At 46.3% G+C, this 21,070-nt stretch overlaps 1 protein-coding gene and 1 non-coding gene across 2 annotated transcripts; one reads left to right on the forward strand and one right to left on the reverse strand.

Annotated features, from left to right (window-relative positions):
• Window positions 1-2,607: 2,607 nt before the first annotated feature.
• On the reverse strand, window positions 2,608-2,679 carry TRNAQ-CUG. The gene has a single exon. It is a non-coding gene; the product is annotated as a tRNA-Gln (tRNA).
• Window positions 2,680-2,900: 221 nt separating this feature from the next.
• RAB11A (RAB11A, member RAS oncogene family) lies at window positions 2,901-20,237 on the forward strand. The gene is made up of 5 exons (XM_042039053.1): window positions 2,901-3,033; window positions 10,743-10,938; window positions 11,636-11,829; window positions 12,774-12,854; window positions 18,560-20,237. Exons 1-5 carry the CDS (start codon window positions 2,994-2,996, stop codon window positions 18,697-18,699), a joined length of 651 nt encoding a protein of 216 aa, XP_041894987.1. The 5' UTR covers window positions 2,901-2,993; the 3' UTR covers window positions 18,700-20,237.
• Window positions 20,238-21,070: the final 833 nt, after the last annotated feature.

A 21,070-nucleotide genomic window follows, 5' to 3' on the forward strand; every position in this document is an offset into this window, starting at 1 on the left:
CTGACACACATCTGCACGTTAATGGTGCTGGGCCCTTTTTGGCAGCTGCTCTATGATTTTCCAGAACAGACCCATAAATACGCAGTTATGAGTGTGACCTCTGCTTCTTTTCTTCGCTAAATTGAACATCCAAGGCCCAGCTGAGTATCATTCCTTGTCTCTGCTCCAGTTGCTTGGGACGTGCTGCCTCTGCAAATGGTTCTGCCTAAGTTAGGAATTATGAGAGCACTCTAATTCAAGGTTTGCCATGAATTTAGTGTTCCCGCAAGGATGACACTAATGGCAATTAATGCAGCAGAAATGCCAGTGCTGAGTGACTGTTCTCACATTAAAAGCTGTCACTTGGAGAGCGCACGGTCTCTGTTATTCCAGGCCTGACCTCTGCTTTCTGGCCGTGTTTCCTGTGCACGGCCGGTGTCCCAGGCCATCCCATCACTGCAGCAACTCGCTCTGGGAGGGGACACAGAGAAAGAGCAGAGCAGCCCAAACCAGACTGTGCTGACAGTGAAATTTCCTGAGGGTTTGGATATTCTCATTTGGGGCTTGAACAGCAACAAAATTAACCCAGGACTGAACAGGGTGTAAGACTTTAATTTCTGGAGCTCCTTGCTAGTTCAACGGTCTCCTCATGTCCTGCTCTGTTGATTCCTGTTTAGACACATACCTCTTTCTGCTGTTTCAGTTTTCACCATGAAGAATCTGTTTTAAAATGATCAATTGCATTTAAACAGGCTTAGATAGAATTAGTCCCTGCTGCTGCTCGACTCCATGACAATCTGCACAAATTTTGATGTTTTGGTAAAAATCATTGGTAAAAATGCCTCTGCTTTATAATGGCTGATGTTCAAGAAATGACAGTGGTGCAGCAATATGGGAACTGTGATTTTTACCTCAGTCAGAAGAGCCACTGTCCTCACCCTGTACCCTAAAGTCTTGCATAAGGTAAGCCAGTTCTAGATGAGGAACGTCTGCAATTAGGTGCAAGAGGAAGTAAAGCTTGCATACATGAAAAATGTAAATAAAGGGTGTTTCTAGGCTCACAAACAAAATCCAAAGTGTGAAAAGGAGAACAGATCTTACAGGAGGATAACTAAAAATACTTCATCTGTGTTCTTTTAAGATGTTTTAGCGCTAATAGCAATTCTGGAGGATGAAACCAGGTCTGAGAAACATCAAGTGAAAATTAATAGCTTTTTAACAACAAAGTTCAATGGGCAAGTGCAAATAGGACATGAGATGGAAACCTGAGCTCCTGAATTATAAATATACCCAGCCTCTACACAGACAAGTATCTGCTATCCATTTGATGTACTAGTCAATGCCAGAGGATTAAGAAAGGTGGCAGGAGCGGGATGAGCATTTTCAGGCTCAAGGTTTTGTGGGTTCTGGGTTTTTCTGGAGATAAAAAGAATGAATCCAAAGACAACACAGACTCCTACAGACCTCCTGCTACTAAGCTACCCCCTGTGAGGAGCTGGAGGTGCAGGGCACGTAAGAGGCTGGCAGCAGGATATGGGTGAGCCCATATGCTCTCAATGAGCATCCCATGATGCTCTCAATGCTCCAGTCTCACCCAATGCTCCTGGAGAGCCTCTGCCGGCAGCACCGTACTCCTGTGGCGTGACACACTGTGGTCGCACATCAGGTGTCTTTGTTATTAATGTTTTGTTTTCCTCACTCAGAATCTCTGAGGCAGCGTGAACTATTTATTTTTAAACACAGAGGATACGTTCTGGCTCGTTACAGTTCCAGCAGACAGTAACTGATGCACAGCACTGCTGTTGATGCCTGGGGGTTACTTTCACACACAGGAATGATGACACAGCCACTGACTGCAGTGATGGCAAACACACTGCTGCTGAAGGCAGGCTGGTGGGAAAAGAGAGGTTTTAAGGGATTCGGTTTAATCATCTGGACACAAGTGCTATTTTTATCCTCAGTTGTTTAGATGTCAAGCCTGCACCAGGAGAAGCTGACTACAAAGTTGGTGTCTCCCATGGCACAGGAGCAGACAAGGGGAACTGGACCATCTTTTGGGAAGAGAGAAGCAGGGTAGGCAAGGATGGCAGTGGGAAAGGGGCCTGTGCTCATGGCCTCTGAACCTCATGAGCTGAAAGGGCTTGTTGGCATCTCTGATACCTCCACCACAAGCTCCATTGGTTTCACATGCCCCTCTCAGCTCAGTTCACAGGAGGGATCTGTGAGACCTTGGGGGGGCTTCCCACCAACCCACCCCGAGCTCTCCTGTGCTTGTGGGTGCCTTTGGGGTGAGGCCAGTGCCTGCCCATGGAGGCAGGAGAAGGGCACCCACATCATGCCAAGGGTTAAGGTTGGTGGGCACCAGGCAAAAGGTGAGGTGAGGTTATCACACTGTGTGTGAAGAGGCCCAAAGAGCTCAGAGTGTGCCCATCCATCACTTGGGAAAGGAGGCTTGGGGAGCTTGGATGGCACATGCCTGGATATTGTTTGGGTACAGGAGTCCGGGGAGCTCAGTGTGTCCATTCACCATTTAGGCACAGGGACTCGGGCAGCTCAGAGAATGCCCGGGGATCGTTTGGACACAAAGACCCGAAAAGGAAAAAAACGAAAGAAGGAAAGAAAATAAGCAGGTTCCACCGAGATTTGAACTCGGATCGCTGGATTCAGAGTCCAGAGTGCTAACCATTACACCATGGAACCACTCTGTCACCAGTCTCTCCCGGCCACCCCTAGTCCCTTTCACAGCACTCCCGCCGCAGCGCGCCACCCCCTCCAGGGGGTGCCGGGGGGTGTCGGTGCTCGGGGGCCCTGAGGGGCGGGCGGGACCCCCTCTCGCTTTAACCCCGGCGAGGGCGCGGCCGCAGCGCTGCCCCGGGCGCGGTCGTGCGGCGGCGCCGCTGCCCCGGAAGCGCCTGTGGGCGGGCAGGCGGAGCGTGGAGGGCGGAAGCGCTGCGGCGGCTGCAGGGAGGGTTCGGCTCCGCTCCGCTCCCGGTCCCGCTCCTCCGCCACCCGCCATGGGCACCCGCGACGACGAGTACGATTATCTCTTCAAAGGTGAGGCGGGCAGGGCCCTGCGGGCGGGCGGGAGAGCGGCGGGACCCGCGGGCGCGGCCGGGGCCGCTCCCTGACGCGGGGCCCGGCGGGCGGGGGGAGCGCCCCGGGCATCGCCGGGCCCCGCTCGGGTGTCCCTCCCTCACCCCACAGTGTCAGCTTTGGGCAGGGTTTGGCAGCGGGGATTTGGGCATTTGGTCTCAGGGCTGGTCCGAGGCTGCCCCGAGCACAGGCTGAGGCGGCGGCCGGTCTGCGGGGTGGCGAGCAAAGATCGCCAGGAAGGATGCCCAGGGCTGATAAGGACTCGTCAAGGTTGATAACAACCCTCTCCAGCTGTTAAATAGAGCTATAGAGTGGGTGAGATATGCTCAGCATTGGTAGATGATGCACTAATTAAGTAGTACGACTTGCTGCCTTCTGTGTTCAGAGCCCTTGGCGAGGAGTGGAATGTCCCTGCTGTTCCACACCCAGAGATCATAAAATCCTCACAGAACCATGGAATGGTTTGGGTGGGAAGGGACCTTAAAGATCATCGCATTCCACCCCCTGCCATGGGCAGGGACACCTTCCACTCGACCAGGCTGCTCCAAGCCCCATCCAGCCCGGCCTTGATCTGTCCTGGCTCCCACAGGGAAGGGCAAGAATACCTCGTTTTCCAGGGCTGATGCCCGTCCAGTCTGCAATACAGCAGCAAGTTGAGTTAAAACGTTCTAGGTTGTGGTTAAATCCTCAATTTTCACTCCCTGCAGCGTAAAATACCAGCCTGCTGGAAAGGTTCATGTAGCCCGCTGTGAAATGTGTACAGAAGTGCTGATGTTTTGAAAGTTCACTGTCCCATAATGTGATATTAAAATAAACCCCACTGAAAAAGCAAGCAAAGTAGTGTAAAAAAGTAGTTGTTTGTTGTGATGTGGTATTATAAATTTGAATTTAGGATTTAGAGCATTGCTTGTTATGTTGTAAGGGTTAGAGACCCTGTGCTTGTCATCTCGAAGGTAAACATCGATGTTTTTTCCTGTGTCCTTAAGCTCCTGTAATAACTTTGAGGAATTACATTATTTTTATTGTTGGCTGTTTTATCCAATTGCGTGTGGAAAGTGGCATTATTTCTACCTATAAATCAGTCATCTGTGCTGCTGTGGAAATCAAATCAGGAAGTTCCAGAATGGGATCTTTTCTCAGCTTGCAGCACTGGCAAGGACCTTGCTGACCACTGGTTTAATGGCATTAGGCAATGTTATTGTAGGTACTTGTGTACAGGTTATCAAAGCCATTGAATTACCCTTGTTCATGCAGTTCTGTGAGTGGGCTTGTAATTAATGTTTTAGCTGTGAAGGCCTGGGACTATCAGTGATGTGGAGTTTGTTGGGAGAGCTGCTTTCATTAGACCTGCTTCCTTTTATAATTGGGAAAAAATAAAGTTGGGATCCACTTATAGGGAGAAGTCTAAAGCTGGTTTAATTGAGATTGCCTTTGCTAAAGCTTTTTCTGTTTAGCTTGGTTTATAGAAACTGTTGGGATTGCAGGGAATGCTGTGAAAATGCTGTTGTGAAGATGAATGATTTGGGTTTTGCCAGGCTAAAGTGGACTGCAGGAAGTTGATGCAATGTCACTTAAGTGGGGTAAATGTGGCAGCTGAAATAACATAAAAATGCAGAGTGGTACAAATTGTGGAAACTTTTGTAACTTCCCAGAGATGATGGTGGTTCTAAACAAGCTGTCACCACTCTGGAGTGATCTGGAAATTATTGCAAGTAGGTCTCTGAACCGAATGTCTCCTTGCCAGGCACTGGCCAAAAAGGCAAGGGGTAGGTAAATCTTTTGGAAAAGGAAACGGGGACTCGGGGGAAACGTTAAGTCAGTGTTTGAGTTTGAGACAGGAGCATCTTGGGAATTGAGGGGAAATGCAGGCATGACAGACATATCCATTTTTAAAGGGATTGTAGAATTAAAAAGATGGAGAAGGGCATCAAAATAATCAGAAAAGAGACTTAATGGATTCATAGCCCTTATACTGAATTTATGTACAACTTGATCAAAATTTAAACAGTGAGTGATAAGGGCAAATAGGGAAAGTATCTCCTGTTTGTCATCATTTCTGTGGATATCTGTAATGCTTCTTTTATTGGGCAGCCGGTGAAATCAAAAGGACAAAGTCCCTCAGGTGGGTATGCAAATTTTGGAGTGGTGCATTGCCATGCATATTATAAATGGGTTTGAAAGCCTTCATGAATTCATAGAAGCAAAAAAATCTTGTTTTGGGGCATGTCCGTGTGATGGTTACAATGGCAAGTCTGAAGGCATTGCTTATTTGAAGATGCAGGGGCTGGCTAGGACAGAGATTAGCCTGTTTGTTATACACACCATGGTTTTTGGACGCCAGTTGTTTGTAGTCAGACTCTGGGTGTTTGTCTGTCAGGACACTTTATCCAGCAGGACACTTCTGGGTTTATGAAGGGACATGAGTTCAGGACTGAGTTCAGAATTTGACCTGGTTAAAACAATCATGTGATGTTCTCTAGTCTGGCTGTCTTTTACTGCTCCTGGGTTGAACTGCCACGTTTCTGTTTGTGAGACTTCTGGTTTTGTCCTGTCAGCCCCTGACAGCAGATGTGTGTTGAAATCTGGCTGACTCTGCTGCTGGGTGTAAACTGAGCCCACCTGTGCTTCTGGGCAATAAAATCCAGGGACCTGTTACAAAATACCCTTCCCCTGACTATGTTGCAACACTTCAGCATATGGGAAAGACTAAGCCTCTCTTGGAAAAAACCAGTTTCTGTTAAATTTTTCTTGTCCAGATTCCAGTCTTTGTATTCTTCCATAGTTTTGGGGTCTGGCTGAGAGCAGTGCCTGCGGTTCCCAGAATGGCTCCTGAGGAAACACAAGGCCTATGAAGTCCAGTTTGTAGAAGTCTTGTTCTCATTTTAATAGGAGGAAAATATAATGGTGATATAAGGATATTACTTTATTATTTAATAAATTAAGCCTGGCTTTAGTACAGGAGCCTTTTTGCTCTTTTTGTTTAGTGTGCTTGCAGTAGATGAGCAGTTATCAAAGGAACCCTCACTTGCAGAAGATGTTTTCTATGGACAAAGCTCAGGAAGATTATGTCTGCACCTTGGCCATCTGGAACTCTGGATCTGGGGGCAGACTCGTGTCATGGACCTGACTTGTGGTGACATTCAGCTTCTTGTTAGGAAAAACTCCAGTTTCAGCTCTCTGCTTCTTTGCATCATATTCATTTCTCCAACTTCTCCCTCTGATATTGAGGAAATGCTCTGAAACTGAACCAGCTTGCTCGTTTGGGGTTTAGAAGACACATTTTTACTTGCGTGTTTAGAGAAATATGTGGTTGTATGACATCTATTGATTTGACATTGGTAGAAGCCCTTGGCTTTCATTGCCTCAGATGTGGAGGCACTTTGGTGCTGCAACAAACTGGCTGGTGCAGCCATTTACTGCAGAGGTGTTGGGAGGTGTTACTGATTGTATGGACAGGCAACCCCTGCCCCAGAGGGCCTTTGGAGTGCCAGTTCTTTTTGTGACAGAAAATGGGTGAATAAAACAGGGCACAGCTGAGGAGGGAGGTTAACACAAGTCATGACCATGTTGGGTTTATGACTAGCTACCTACAAGGTATAGGATCGAGTAATTTTTTTCACATGCCCTTCAAATTCCAGCTGAAGTGGGCAGGGAGAGGTGTTCGTCAGCAGGTTCTTCTGGGGGTCATGAAGACGTGTCCAAGCTTTTTATTGATAGGTCTCTTAACAGCAGAATTCAGTGCAGAAACAAGTTTTAGACATTGTGATTTTCTTGTGCTGGTGTACTGGTCCTAAATCATGTAATATGTGACTTGTGCAATAACTTTTACCATAGACAACACAAGCTAGTGCTGCTGGACTCTTATTTTCAACCTGTTTGGGTTGCCAATAACATGTTTAATGAGATAATTAAAATATTTTCTGAAAATTTAAACTAAGAGGTTTTACAGAAACAAAAATTGTGTGAGTGAGCTGGAATGTTGGTGAAAAATTAATAACCCTTTCTTGACATAGTTCTCTAAATTGCTTCTCATGCATCTTAGGAAATTGAATTCTTATTTTGGTCTTCTACAGAAATAAAACTGGAATTAGGGAAATTTTTACAGTACTGTGGACTTCATTCTCTCTTTAAATTTTTTTTTTCTCTCCACCAGATGCTTGTATGCTTGTCTTAAATGTTTGGGGTAGTAAATGCTGTAGAAAGTCAAATGAATCAATTTAAAGCATGTGGTTGCAAGTATGGAACTGTCCCACCACTGAATCAGTCACTTGGGGCTGGGAGATCATTTCCATGACTTTCAGGTGTGTCAGTACAATTTTCCTTGGTTGTGCAGCTTCCTAAGGTGCTGCTCCTGTGAGGGAGGTCCTGCTCCAAAGCTGGTTATTGATGGATTTCAGGACTGAGTCTTGTGGCTGAACTTGCTAAAATGTTTCCTCCAGACGTTCCTCCTTCCAGTGCTGATGTAGAAATGGAATTTATGGATGATGCAAGTTGGGTGGGACAGGGGAAATGGGAGTATGGCACTGAATGAGCTGTGTGCTGATGAGGACTGTGGTCCTCCAGATGAGCTGGTATTTGGGATGTAAGGGTTTATCCCTGGGGACTTGGACTCTGGTAGAGTAAAAGTTTGCCAACATGAAGCTGAACAATTAGGTCTGATGACAGGCAGATGGAGCCGTCAAGGTGAAATTGTCAGGAGAAATAATTCCAGCTCCAGGTGTGCCTAGTAGAGATGGAAATACTAAAATTCTTGTCTGCATCACAGGGGGATCTCCCTTAGAATGATGTATGCAGTTCTCACTGTGCTGAAAAGAAATTGAAAAACTTGTAGGGAAGGTGTTTGGGGAAGTGAACGTGTTTATACGGAACCATTTGACAAGAAGGCGTATTTAGCAAATACAGCAAAGCCCAGAGAAGATGTGGTTGCTTTCTGTAAATACCCCAGTGTAAACACTGCTGGGAGAAGACACTAATAAGCTAATGGAGGATGCTGGCACATGGACACCACCATCAGCTGACCACTAATTCCTTCTGAAAATCAGAAGGCAATTTCTAACCATTAGGAATGAATTTCTGGAAGAAAAGCCCAATGAAAGGGACAATGTGCAGCAACACTTAGCTTTATCATGGCCTAGATAACGTCATTTCCCTCCCAGAAACTGTTTGCCTTGGATATTTAGTATGGGACTTGGCCATCCAGGGTCATTCCTACTACATTTCTATGCTAAGAATGTAATACATGGGAGCACTGTGTAGTATAAAATATCAAAATATGGTGGCTTGATAAGGAAAGCAAAACTGAAATTAAAACCACAATCTGAGTGGCTGTTAAAGCTGTTTCAGTTCATAATTGTATTTTAAGAGTGATACTTGCCCAGACTGGCAGAAATGCCGAAGGTGTGAGGAGTCTCAGGTGCCTGCTGACATTCCAAGCTGTTCTTGTGTCCAAGAGGAGCTGCAGTGGCCCAATTAAGTAGAGGAAATAGCTGATTTCAAGGAGGAAGGTATTATTTTCCCCTTATAATTGGGACACATTATTCTGGTGCTGGAAACCATTCAGAACATAAGGAGTGTGGGATTCAGGCAAGGTAAGGAAAAAAACCTGGCAGAGGAATTAAAGGGATCCCTCTGTTGTTAAATGACTTGAAGGTGGGCTTTGTACTAACTACAAAGGTAGGTTTGAGACAATACTTAAGACGTATATGATGCATCCTGTTGGGAAAAGGAAATGGTGAATGTGGATTGCTTTTCTTGCTTAGAGCAACTTCTGGCCCCTGCCAGAGTTAGTGCTGGGTGATAGCAGGACTGAGCAATACAAAGGGGGCTGTCAGCTTTTCCCTCCTAGGAACTTGTTGTGTGTCCCAGTGAATACAAACATGATGTCATCTAAACCCATGGGCTAAACCTGCCAAAACAGTGTTGAAGAAGAGACTTGCCAGTAGCAGAGGAAAGCTGTGGCCATTTGCCAGGGGTGGTGATGCAATTGGTGCCCTGTCCCCTGCACTGGGTTTACCATGATGTAGCATCTCTGTGCCAGAAGAGCTGTTCAGCAGTGACCTAGCACGTAGTAAAGCAGACTCCTGTTTGCAGTCAGCATGGGGCCTTGCCACCTACCTGCACTTGTGATCTTCCTACACAGAAGAGGTTAACAGAGGGTGCTTTCTCCAACTTGTGTGCTTGGCCAGCTGCGTGCTGAGTCAGCTGGCACGGGCAGCTGGGAAGATGTTTATTTTGATGAAGTATTCTGCACAAGGCTGTGTTTGAAGCCAACGTTTTCTGCAATTTTCATTTATGGAGGGAGTTTAAAAGGTGCTGCTCTGCCCTTCCAGTCAGAGCAAAGTCCCATCTGCCAGAATTGCTCTGCATTATTTAAGCAGAAGCTGCAGAGGGCTGCAGCAGCAGATGGGAATGTTTCTGCTGCTAGACTGAGCTCCACGGGGGGTTTGTGTCACTGACTGTGTTTGGTGCTCTCATTGCTTTGTTGTACCACACAGAATCTTTAATGCTGTGTTTTGGTGTCTTAATTGTTAGTGATGTGTGTTTAGCAAGTAATTGTTTTTCTCTAAAAAAACAAAGACACAATGTTTTTTGTCACCTGAGTGTGCACTTTTTTGCTTGGACTGGTGTTGATTCACCGCTGAACTTCATTATTGGCCTTTCTTCTCAAAGATTGTATCATATTTTTCTTCCCTTTCCTTCATTACTGGTTTGGAGCCTTATCATCATTAAGGCCATAGGATGACCCCAAGAGGCTCCTGTTCATGTGAGTCAGGTTGTGAACACATTTCTGCCTCTTGGTACTGAGTTTTTAAGTAACACTTAAACTTGCACTTTTCAACTCAGCGTTACAGGATATTGCAGGGAATCCTCGTGATGCTGTTTTTCCTGCAGGAACTGGACTTTGAACCTTCTATCACTCTGTCGTCAAGAATAGCTGAATCCTTCCAATTAGTTTGCTTGCCACTGGTGCTCGTATGAGTCAAGCTGAGCCAGGGAATGGTGGATCCAATTCTGAGGCACAGCGATCCCCTGGCAGCATTTTTGAGCAGTTTCAAGCTCTGGCCTGATGTGTCCAGGAGCCACAGCAACAGTGGGGGACTGTGGAAGGGTAGAGAGCTGTGGCTCAGCAAATGTTTCAAACTGGCTGGTGGGGTGATGGTGGTCTTGGGGGTTCTTTGGTTTGGTTCTCTTTTCATTCACAAATTTTTCTGCCCCAGTGGGGAACCTCTCTTCTGCAAAGGCATGAGGAGTGTAAAGTGAAAGCAGAGTGTGCTGCTTGCCCTGTGTTTTGCACTTCTTCAGCAAAGCAGATTTCAGTTGTGTGGTTGTAGGGTTTTATTTTTGTTTATAGTTCTAGTATTGTTTAAGGAAATGTAACTGGTCACCAATGTTTGCAGTGACAGCCATGTATATTCTTCCACACTGGGCAAAGGAGATTGGAATATAACCAATAAAAGTCAAGTCTTAACATCTGTTCAAAATACTGGTGAATGTGGCAGCTCTGGTTTTCCAGAAATATTGAGACTTGGACAGCAAATGCATGACAAGGATGGTGGTGTTGCCATTTTTTCCTTCATGCTTCATTCTTTCAAAGAAATATTTCTTGTGTGTGATTTTCAGTGTGTCATTTACCTCTGGAGTCTGATTCTGATATGATTTTTGTCTTGTAGTTGTACTTATTGGAGACTCTGGAGTAGGAAAGAGCAACCTTCTGTCTCGATTCACTCGCAATGAGTTTAACTTGGAAAGCAAGAGCACCATTGGTGTGGAGTTTGCAACAAGGAGCATCCAGGTCGATGGGAAGACAATAAAAGCTCAAATCTGGGATACAGCGGGGCAGGAGCGATACCGAGCCATAACCTCAGCGTAAGTGGAGCCAGCTTGGGCTGAGGAGGGCAGTTTTGGCCCCTTCAATTCCTTACCAACTGCAAACAGGGGTGTTTGTGTTTTGTCAGGTAATACCCACAATAATGTGGTGGTGGGAAGGTTAAATATTATTCAGCCCAGAAACTCAATCTGATGTGTTCCTGCACAGACCTATTTACTTTGCAGTGCTCTCGTGACATGTAACTGGGGTCATTTCAAGTTTAGAATGCAAGAACTTTGAGAGACTCATTTCCATGGAAGCGAATGACAAAGGAATATCAGTGTTCCTGGTCATTTTATCAGCAGTAACCTAAGAGCAGAAGCCTTCCTGTAGCAGCCAGGAAAGACTGCGCACTTGTGTGCTTGTTTAATTGTTAAAAAACAGCATAGCAAAAGCTGGAGCTGGAGGGAGTTGTGGGGTGGGAGAACACAGCCTGTTTCCTTTTGAATGCATTACTGTGGCTCTCACTCGAAAGGAGACCAGCTGGGGCCTTTTGTAAAGGGAGTAGATCACGCTGACATTTTTATGACCCAGTGAGTCACTCTACAGTCTCCTTATCACTCTGGGCTGTGCCCGTGCCGAACCCACAGTGATGGGTGGGCGAGAATTTTCAAGAGTGGATCAGAGGTGGAAGGTGACTATTGCACAGTCTCCTGTATCCTCACTGTGGCTGGCTGGCTGTCCCCTTGTCCCCAGGTACTACCGTGGAGCCGTGGGGGCACTGCTGGTGTATGACATTGCCAAGCACCTCACATACGAGAACGTGGAGCGGTGGCTGAAGGAGCTCCGGGACCATGCCGACAGCAACATCGTCATCATGCTCGTGGGCAACAAGAGCGACCTGCGCCACCTCAGAGCTGTCCCCACGGACGAGGCCAGAGCTTTCGCAGGTTGGGCAACTCAGAGCAATTTCCTGCTGCTGTCGGGGATTTGCCTACCTTGCTTGGAGAGGGTGTGGGTAGGAGGAAGAAACCTGCTGCTGCTCATGTCCCCTCAGTGTCACATGTCACATTCAGTCAGAAAGGAGACCTTGTAGAACATACATGTCGTTCCAAGAACCAGCCAGAGGCACCTGAACATTTTAACCCAGATTTATTCTCTTGCCTGGGCACTGTTTGTGTTGCAGAAACTGCCTCTGGCTTTAGGTTTGAGTTTCTTGTGTGGTGGTAGCTTTGCCTTCTGTATCCCAACTAATCTGCAGCCCTACACAGGTGCCTGTGGCTGAACACTTTCATTAAACTGGCTTTCTGAGTTTTGTTATGTAATTAAGATCTGTGAACAGTAGTTCTAGTTTCTGTAAGCCTTGTTTTAGGCCCAGTTTCTTTAATCCAGGAGGGGAGCTGGGTTCCTCGCATTAAAGTTTGCCGTAGCTCCACTGGCAGAGTTTATGGCCAGTGAGGATCCCTGCCTGCAGCTGGAGGAGTGTCATTCCCCCTGCTGCTCCATCCCCATTAAATAAGCTTCTGTGATGTATTAGCAGGTGGGAGGTGGAGAAACTTGATGAGGTTAAAGAAAATCTAGGAAACTTTCTCATGCAGTTCTTGAAACTGCAACAGATTATCCCTTTCAGTGATGCACGAACCTGTGCAGTAAAGTAACACAGCACTGGGCTGATCCCTGTGCTTGGGAGTGGGTGTAAATTCTAATGTTGGTGTTGGGTGGTGTCACTTTCAGATCAAGTAAGGGGGAAAACCCCACAACTTTGTTTTCCTTTCTCTTGATACCTGGGTGTCTCATCAGGAATGCTACAAATATTATCTGGTACAGAAGCTTTTCCAGATGGGAAACAGATATGTACTGTACCTCTCTAATTATAGTATTTCTGTCCACACAGAGAAGAATGGTTTGTCATTTATTGAGACATCTGCTTTAGACTCTACAAATGTGGAAGCAGCTTTCCAGACTATTCTGACAGGTGAGTCATCCAGGGCTTTGTGCTTCAAGGGGGAAGGGCAGAAGGCTGCTCAGATATGATGCAAATAGGCATCTCTTTGCCTATAAAGTGTTTAAAATGTTGCTATTTAATCATTCTTCATTAGCAATAAGATTTGGAGTCCAGTGTCAAAGTGTCACAGTTGAAAGGCTAGCCTTGAACTGGGGAATGAATCCTTGTTCACTTTGATCTGCCCCAGGACTGTAGTCAGCCTGGTTTGTGTTTCAGTTTCCGCCTTCCATTACAGGGAGTGCCCAGGCGAGGGAATTGTCTCATGCTGGCATCAAGTGACAGCAGCCATTGTTTATCAGAGGAGAAGTCAGTCCAGTTTGTTTCCATCTTTAATGGTGACCGTAGCAGTTGCCAAGGAAAAAGGGATGAAAGAGCAGAGATCCTTCCTTTGAGACACAGTGACTCCTGAGCTGCAGGAGTTGCTATTGCATTTAGTAGCCTGGACTTTTGGCCTGTGACAGCAGTCAGTGCTGCATTTTTTATGTTCTGTGGATAAAGTACCTCCTGTTTGTTTAAAGCCTTGTTTAGGTAGGCAAAACTTGTTAAGGCTGAGACACTCAACTACAACAATTTGGGGAACCTTAACTTAACCCTGGCTTATAAAGGTGGAGTAGGAGTTCACAGATTGGTGTGGAAATCACTCACTGTCACGAGGCTTTTGTATTTCTGTGTGCCCTGTTAGCTGTAGTCAGGGCACAATGGGACACTGTGGCCTCTGGTTTTGGAGCTTTCATCATTCCCAGCTTTGGCAAGTGCTCTAGTCTGAGTTTTCAAAACAGATATCTGAGACACTCCTCCGTTTGCTGTGTCTCTGTTCTAGGTGTGCCAGGCAGTCTCTTGTTTTCTCCAACTGCCTCCAACGTGTTTTGCAGTTGCAAATTTAAAGTCCCTCCTTCCCAGTTGTAGCATGTGCCAGGCTACGTGATGTGCTTGGTATAAGCAGTGACCCCACTACTAAACTGTCTGTAAATCAGATCTTGTTGCTGTGACCTTGACACCTAGTTGGTTCTGAATTTTGTTTTCCTCTTTGCCACCTAATTTAGACATTCTTTTAAAAACACACCAAAAAGGTCCTGGTAGCCACAGTGGAACATGTAGGTGAGGATAGAACTAGGAGGTTATTTACTGTAGTAAAAGTATAAATCCTGTAGCATTTCTTCAGTTGTTTGAAATGCTTTATGGACAGCCTGGCAGTGGAGAGAGGTGTTAGGCTGCTGGGATATTAGCTGCCTGTGTCCATCTGTTTCTTGTTTCATCTTTAGTTGTAAGAGGCCTCTGACAGTTCTGACTGTGTTTTTACAGTGGGTTCCTAAGCAGTAGTGCTCCTGTGCGATACCAGCTAAAAGCGTGTTTGTGCTAGGTGAATAAAAACCTTTTTTTCTTTTTTAATTAAACCATGTGGTTTCCTTTTAACTTGCATGTATTCATTTGGTTGTAATTCCAATACTGCACAAATTTCTTTCAAAAAGAAAGAAGTTCTGTTAGCTTACACATTTATTCCCTACATGACAAACTGCCTGTGCCATCAGAGGGTGGATGACTAAGGAGTGGCTGAAGGCAGAGGTGTTGGGATGCTTGCTGCATTTCCTGTTTTCTTCACATACCTGAAGGCAGTCCTGTAAAAATGCACAGGAGTTTGGGTATGGATTTTTCAGGAGAAAGACACTGCTCACCTGTAACTGCTAAAACCTGAGACTTCTTCCTTTATGCCCATGTCCTTGGTAGCCCTTCTCTCAGGAACACCTTGACTTTGAGGTCAGATTTGGCCAGATGTGCTTTGTGTCATGTAGAACAAGCAGCCTTGCTGCTCTCACTCTCTGTTTGCAGAGGGCTCAGGGCTCTCAGATGCAGGTTAGTTAATTCACTTTCATACACCAGCACTAATAAAACAACATCAAATATATCAGGCAGTGTTTATTCCCTCCCAAGGTGGCTGTCAGGCTGTCATAGCCAGTATAGACTGGTGACCTCCCAGTCCCCATCTCCTGCTGGCCCACTGTGTTCTCTAAGTGACACTGGAGAGGTGGGACGTTTCCTGTGTGCACTTGGCTTCCTTCAGAGCTGTGTGACACTCTGTTGCCATGGGAAGCGCTTCACCTCTTGGACACAGGCTGGGCTTTCTTTATCTCTCCTCACAAGCTTCCCACAGTACCTTTTATTCCAGAAGTGAGTTTGGATTCTAATCCATGGAGGTTTGATTTTTTTTCTGGTTTAATATGTCTGTAAGCAGAGCTGTCTGTAATGGGTGAACAGCCCATTAAAACTTGCTCTTGGTGGGCTCTGACAGATTCTCAAGGCTGTTGCTTTTCCATGGATGTCAGTGTTGCCTGCATGTTGCTGCGACAGTGTTTAGGGTGAAGAGCTCTTGGACAGGATCCTTGTGATCCTTGTTCAGAAGGGGTCAGTTCAACTGTGCTGGAAGAAACACTTGTGCTTAGTGGGCATGTGCTCTCTCCAGACAGGAGCTCCTGTTTGGGGGAGATAAAGGTGCAGTAAACAGTGCCTGAGCAGCAGGTTGGCTCCATCTGGGCTGTGACTGGCATGCTAAGGAGGGCTGTTCTGGAGCTCACTTCACAGCTGGCTTTTTCTCTTGATGACTTGCTTTGGAGGAAGGAGGAGAGCAGTCATCTGAGGAATGTGGTTTTTGGAGTCACCCTGCAGAATCCTGGCTGGTGTGTGTTTGGCAAGGCTGCTTCCAAGCTCAGTGCCTGTGGATGGAATGCTGGCTGTCCTTGGGAGCAGGAAGCTGGGGAAACCAGCAGGTGTTGCCAGCGGCTGCGAGCAGAGCTGGCTGACAGAAGGGGCAGGATGAGCTGCTGCACCAGCCCTTCTGGTATTTGCAGTGCTGGGAACTGGACCAGACACCCCAGGCTGCTCCAGAGCCTTTCCCCTAGCTGCTGGGATCTCTCCTGAACAGGGTGTCGGGACCAAGGTCTGTAGCAGCCCCCCTTTCTTTCCAGCCCTTCTGAAGCTGATCTGGTTGGGACAGTGTTGGAAGTTTGTGAAGGTGCTTCCCTTGGAGGTGTGGCTGGGTCCCTGTTAAGCTTATCCACACCTGGGCTCTCAGAGTAAGCACTTTGAATAGATGGCTTTGGCCGTGGGAAATGTGAATCCAGTGTAGTTAGCACAGCCTGTGATCTGTTGCTACAGGTGGAATAAGGGATAAAAGGGATAAAAGCTCTTCTTTCTTCTCCCATATTATAGAGGACTTTTAGAGGGGGTGTATCATACATGTGGTGGGCTTCCTGTCCTGCTGTGGATTCCAGATGAGGTTTTGAGGACCTTTCCCATCTGTGACTTAGAGTAATGGTCCCTATCCAAATCCTTCTGTTCCAAGATGTCTAGACTGCCGGGGCTGATTGTTGTGCACACAAAGCTGCTTTGTATCATCTGGCAAATAAGAGAGACTGGTATTATGATCCCAGCCACCCTGAGCATTCACAGCAGGATGAAGCATCCTAAAGTAAACTGGAGTCTGCCTCCATTCCCTGCCTGGCTCTGTGCTGTCTCTGTTCCCACACCGCATTCTGCTGTGGTTTCATCTCTAAGGAATCCCATCACCAAGGAAACAACATCAGAGAATTAACATCAAAAAATCGAGGGATTTCCTCTTTTGTCTCTGTACACCTGAAAATGAATGGAACCCCAGTGCAGGCTGAGCAGCCAAGGCCTGGCCCAGCTCCTCCTGGGCAGCAGTGTCACTTTTTCCCAGCTCTCACAGTGCAAGGCCTGTCTCGCACAGTTCCCCATTATGTAGTGATGCATTCTGCTGAATGTGCCCTTAATAAGGTCTCATTCAGCTCCTGAGCAGAGCCCAAAGTGCTGTGTCTTCATTAAAAAGGGTACATCTTCATTAGCCCAGCGTTCTCTGGGCACAGCACTTCCAGTGCAGGCTTGGCTGCTGGGCATTTTGCCCCAGTGAGAGCAGGTTTAGGCTGTTCCCCCTCCCCTGCCACAGCAGCACAGCCCTGTGTGCTGAGTGTGCAGCTCACCAGGGAAGGGTAGATTTTAGCATTTAGGCTGTGGCTGCACTGAGCTTTACTCTGCAAAGGGGGGAGAAGCAGCAGGGAGCAGCAAACTTGGGACTGCTGATAGAGGATTCACTTGCAGGACTGCTGGGGAGGCCGTGGAAATGGGAATCATGGGAAGATGTTCCCAGAGTCAGAAGGGGTAGATTCATTATCAGTAAGGGAATTGGTGCTGTTAAGATTATTTTTAAGGCTTTGGAGCTGTTTGCCGAGGATCTTTGCTGTCAGATGAGGCTGTTACACAGAGGGCACCCTGTGTGAGTCCTGGCTGATGGGGTGGAGGAAGTATGTGATATGTCAGGGACTTGTATGAACTTGTTCAGGAAATTCTCTGGGAAACTGGGAATTGCTGCTGCTGAAGGTGTTACCAGAGAATTCCCAGTAACAAAGGTGGGCAGAGCCTTTTCGTGTTGATGGGAACAGGCATTGCTCTGCACTGGAAGTGAACTGGCTGTCAGCCCTGAGCACGAAGCTTGTCCTGAAGGTGCCGAGCAGGTCTCTCCTCTCTGCTCCTCCCACCCCACACACAGGCTCTGCTGAGCACTGCCACGGGGCCAAGTCTGCACATTCCCACACCGGGCTGCAGGTGGCTTTAAAGGTCTGGTTTCATGATTTTCATGTAACTTGTGAGGTTGTTTATGTATAAGGTGGTTGGAAAGAAGAGCAAGCTCAAGAAAGGGTGAAATCAGAAAATCCTTTTACCTGTTCAGCTCTTGTTTGGTTGCCTCAATGACTTGATCTGTACCTTACTGCGTATGAAAAACCCATTTTAATGTACAGTTTGTCCTGTCTGAGTCCGAGCAGGGGCTTTTTGTAAAACTGAGCTTTAGTAAGCTTTTATTTTTTTAATGTTTTTCAAATTCAGATTTGCAAGTGAGTTCCCCATGTTCTATTTTTGGCGTCCTGTATTTCCTTTCTGGGGGTGAAGTGTTACACATGCTCTACTCTCTCTGTGCAGCTGAAGTGCTGCTGTAGCTGCTCTGAGTTTACGTGCAGCACCATCAGCCATGAGAAGCCCCAGGAACAGGGCAAGGCTCTCGGTGCAGGTGTTTATCCCATGCTCTCTAATTCCTCTTTGTTTGGAATCTCTTCATCTGGAGCCCATATTTCTCACACAGCACATTTTGTAAGGGATTTCTGTGCTGCTGAAGGGGCGGAGTCTCCCCTTTTGGGCCCAAATCAATCTTTTCTGAAGATTTAACACTGCTTGGATGATAGACATGATGGGTGTGCTCAGCAAGAAGAAATTGTCCTTGCAGTCCTATCAGGGAGAGAAATCTGGAATGGTTCCTTTTAATCCTGGTGTTGTTTGTGGATACATCAGCAAACATGTGACAACTGTCCTTAACCTTCAAAAGGAATGGATGGGGCACATAGTTTCTCATTCATAGCATAGAGATTTGTGAATTCTGTCCATTTACTGACTCTTATCTCAAGGGAAGTAAAACAGTTGTTAAAAAAGTAATTTCTGTTTCAAAAATATATTTTATTTTCTGTATCTAGAAACCACCACAATTGAACTTAGTGTGGAAGCTTCATTGCATTACTTATGTAATTCCAAAGCTATGCCTGGTTTCCCCTAGGTTTAACTCTTTGATGGCATTTTGCTGGTGTGCACATATTGATCAGCTCTTTCTCCTCTTCCAGAGATCTATCGGATTGTTTCCCAGAAGCAGATGTCTGACAGACGTGAGAATGACATGTCCCCAAGCAACAACGTGGTTCCCATCCACGTCCCTCCAACCACTGAAAACAAACCAAAGATGCAGTGCTGTCAGAATATATAAATTGTCCATTCTTTCCTAAAAGGCTGTGTATATTCCCCAGGTCCAAGATTTAAATATATTTGTAATTCTTGTGGTTACATTCTTGTGTTTAGTTACTACTTATTCCTTCTCCATGAATTTCTCCATGTCTTAAACACTTTGTTTTCAGTGTTTATCAATCTCTTACTTGGATGTGGCTGCAGTATTTTCCCAACACCGACCTGTCGGTTTGGGCTCAGTAAATTGTTTGGAACTCAACTGATCCCTTCCCAACATGATGCCCGCTAGTCAGAGCACTGACACCTTTGGAGAGCACTTGAAGACGTTATCCTGCTCCTCACAAAGCAATTATTGTCAGAGGAAAATCTCTCTGGGCAGGATAATCTTTCCTTGTCTTAAGGTGTTGCATTCTGCATCTAAAGCTCGGCGAAGCTCAGAAGTGCAATTTTATTGTAAGTTAAATGTTTTTGGCTACATCTTCAGATAGTCAAGTGAAGTTTTATAGGATATTACGGGGGAGAAAAGAGAATTTCTTGCAAACAAGCAGCAGGTTCTGGCTACCTGTGAGTGAGGTGCTGTGGTTTGGCACCGGCTGCAGAGGAGGTTGATGTGAGGCAGAGCTGCTGGGACTCCATGGAGGTGCCCCTTGTGAAGGAAGTGAACGTAGGAGCTGCGTCCCTGAGGAAGGGTCACGCCAGCTCTGGAACTTGCAGCATCTTTGTGCTGCGTGAGGCTTGGCCTCCACAGTGCTGGTGGTATCAGGATTTGAGGATGCCTTTTTTTCTTTCATGGGACACAGACTTGAAGGGAGTTGTCACATATTACATATCACATCTATTCATGCATGCCACATATATTAATATATTCAAGTGCTTGAGTTGATGAATAAATAACTTCCACTATCTGGCCTTAGTTTTCAGTTCTGGTTGATCCAGTATTTTTAAATTATTCCAGTGATTTGCTGTTTGTTCTTCAACAAAACCCTCTGGAGTAGTTTTCTTACTGGATGTTCCTCCTGTGGTCTGTTGCTCCATACCAATCAGTCCAATCTGCTTGTTCAGGGATACATGAACTGTGCCTTCTGTCACTGCACGTCACTCGCTCTGTGCTGTTCCTAAACACACCTGACACTGGCATTGGGGGCCACAGCCACTGCATTCCCACAGGATTCAAAGGAACTCTCTGTTGTGCAAATGCTTGCAGTTATTTATGCAATTACAGGGAAGCAATTGATTGTAGAGGATGTTTCTCAAACTCTGATATGACCCACTTGGAACATCCAGATGTGGTTGGCACTTTCAGCTGCGTTCTGTTCCCAACTTTTCTGTCTCGCGGTGCTCATGATGTGTGAGGCACACGGAAGGCATTGCTGTAATCGGTCACTTCTTGTTTTTTACTCCGTTTCTCCTCCTGGTATTAGTTCTGAAGATGCTATTTTGATCTGTTTGTAAATTACTTTGTATTTTATGCATGTACTGTACTTTGATTCATTATTTTTTTAGATTGATTTAAAATATATTAATCCACGATTCTAATAAAGAATTACAGGGGACGACTCACTGTGGTGTTGGGTGCACTTTTTGGGAGAACTGGGATTTGACTGGAAGGTTTTTACCTATGAGCTTCTTGCAACAGGCAATGAGAAGGCAGTGAAGTGGAAGTGCCCCTGCAAAAGGAACTGAAAAGGTTGTGTAGCACAGTTGCCTTCCCTGAGAGCAGCTCTGAGCTTCCTGGGGCTGCTGCAGTTTATAGCCAGGGCACTTTGGCAGCTTCAGGAAGCTTTGAAGCTTAGAAAATTCTGGGGGTTCATTCCACTCAAACGTCTGAGTAACTTTTACAAACCTGTTTTTTTTCCCCATGTTGCCACCAGGAAGAAAATCCAGTGGGTGACAAACTCCTGCCTTCTGCAGCAAATGATGCAAGCTTTGGATCCCTCTGCTGTGTCCTGATGAAGAGGTGCCCATGAGCACCAACGGGGCAGCACTGGTGGCCCTGGGGATGGTGGGGTGTGAGCCCAGGCCCTTGCTTACTGCAGGAGCTGTTCTTGCAGTACATCTTCTGCCTAGACTGGAGCAGATTTTGGAATTAATCAATTTCCTGTGGCAGCCAAGTTCTAAATTTGTCAGCTGGAAATGCAGGATGAGTTTCACTCTGCTTCCTTTTCTCATTTCTATAAGCAGGTGACTTGACTTCACATCAGTCTGGATTTTGTGTGGTTTTAGGCAAAACTCTTCCTCTTGCAGCAGATGGAATTTCAGTGCAGATGGTGGGAGCACAAACTGCTGTGGGAGGCTGAGGACTTCTAAAGCAAAATCCAGTGGGGTCCGTACAGAGAGAGAACTTCTTACGTGGGAAATCCTTTGCCTCCTGTTCTGGGGTCTGTGCTGTGTTT

Source organism: Corvus kubaryi, unplaced genomic scaffold (genome assembly GCF_017639235.1).
Source record: "Corvus kubaryi isolate FWS band 111438036 unplaced genomic scaffold, C.kubaryi_AGA036_p1.0 37394, whole genome shotgun sequence".
Lineage (NCBI taxonomy): Eukaryota > Metazoa > Chordata > Aves > Passeriformes > Corvidae > Corvus > Corvus kubaryi.

Coding starts and splice junctions, on each gene's coding strand:
- RAB11A (XM_042039053.1), top strand. CDS start 2,994: ATGGGCACCCGCGACGACGAGTACGATTATCTCTTCAAAG. Junction 11,830..12,773: donor CGAGGCCAGAGCTTTCGCAG/GTTGGGCAACTC, acceptor CTGTCCACACAG/AGAAGAATGGTTTGTCATTT. Junction 12,855..18,559: donor TTTCCAGACTATTCTGACAG/GTGAGTCATCCA, acceptor CTCCTCTTCCAG/AGATCTATCGGATTGTTTCC.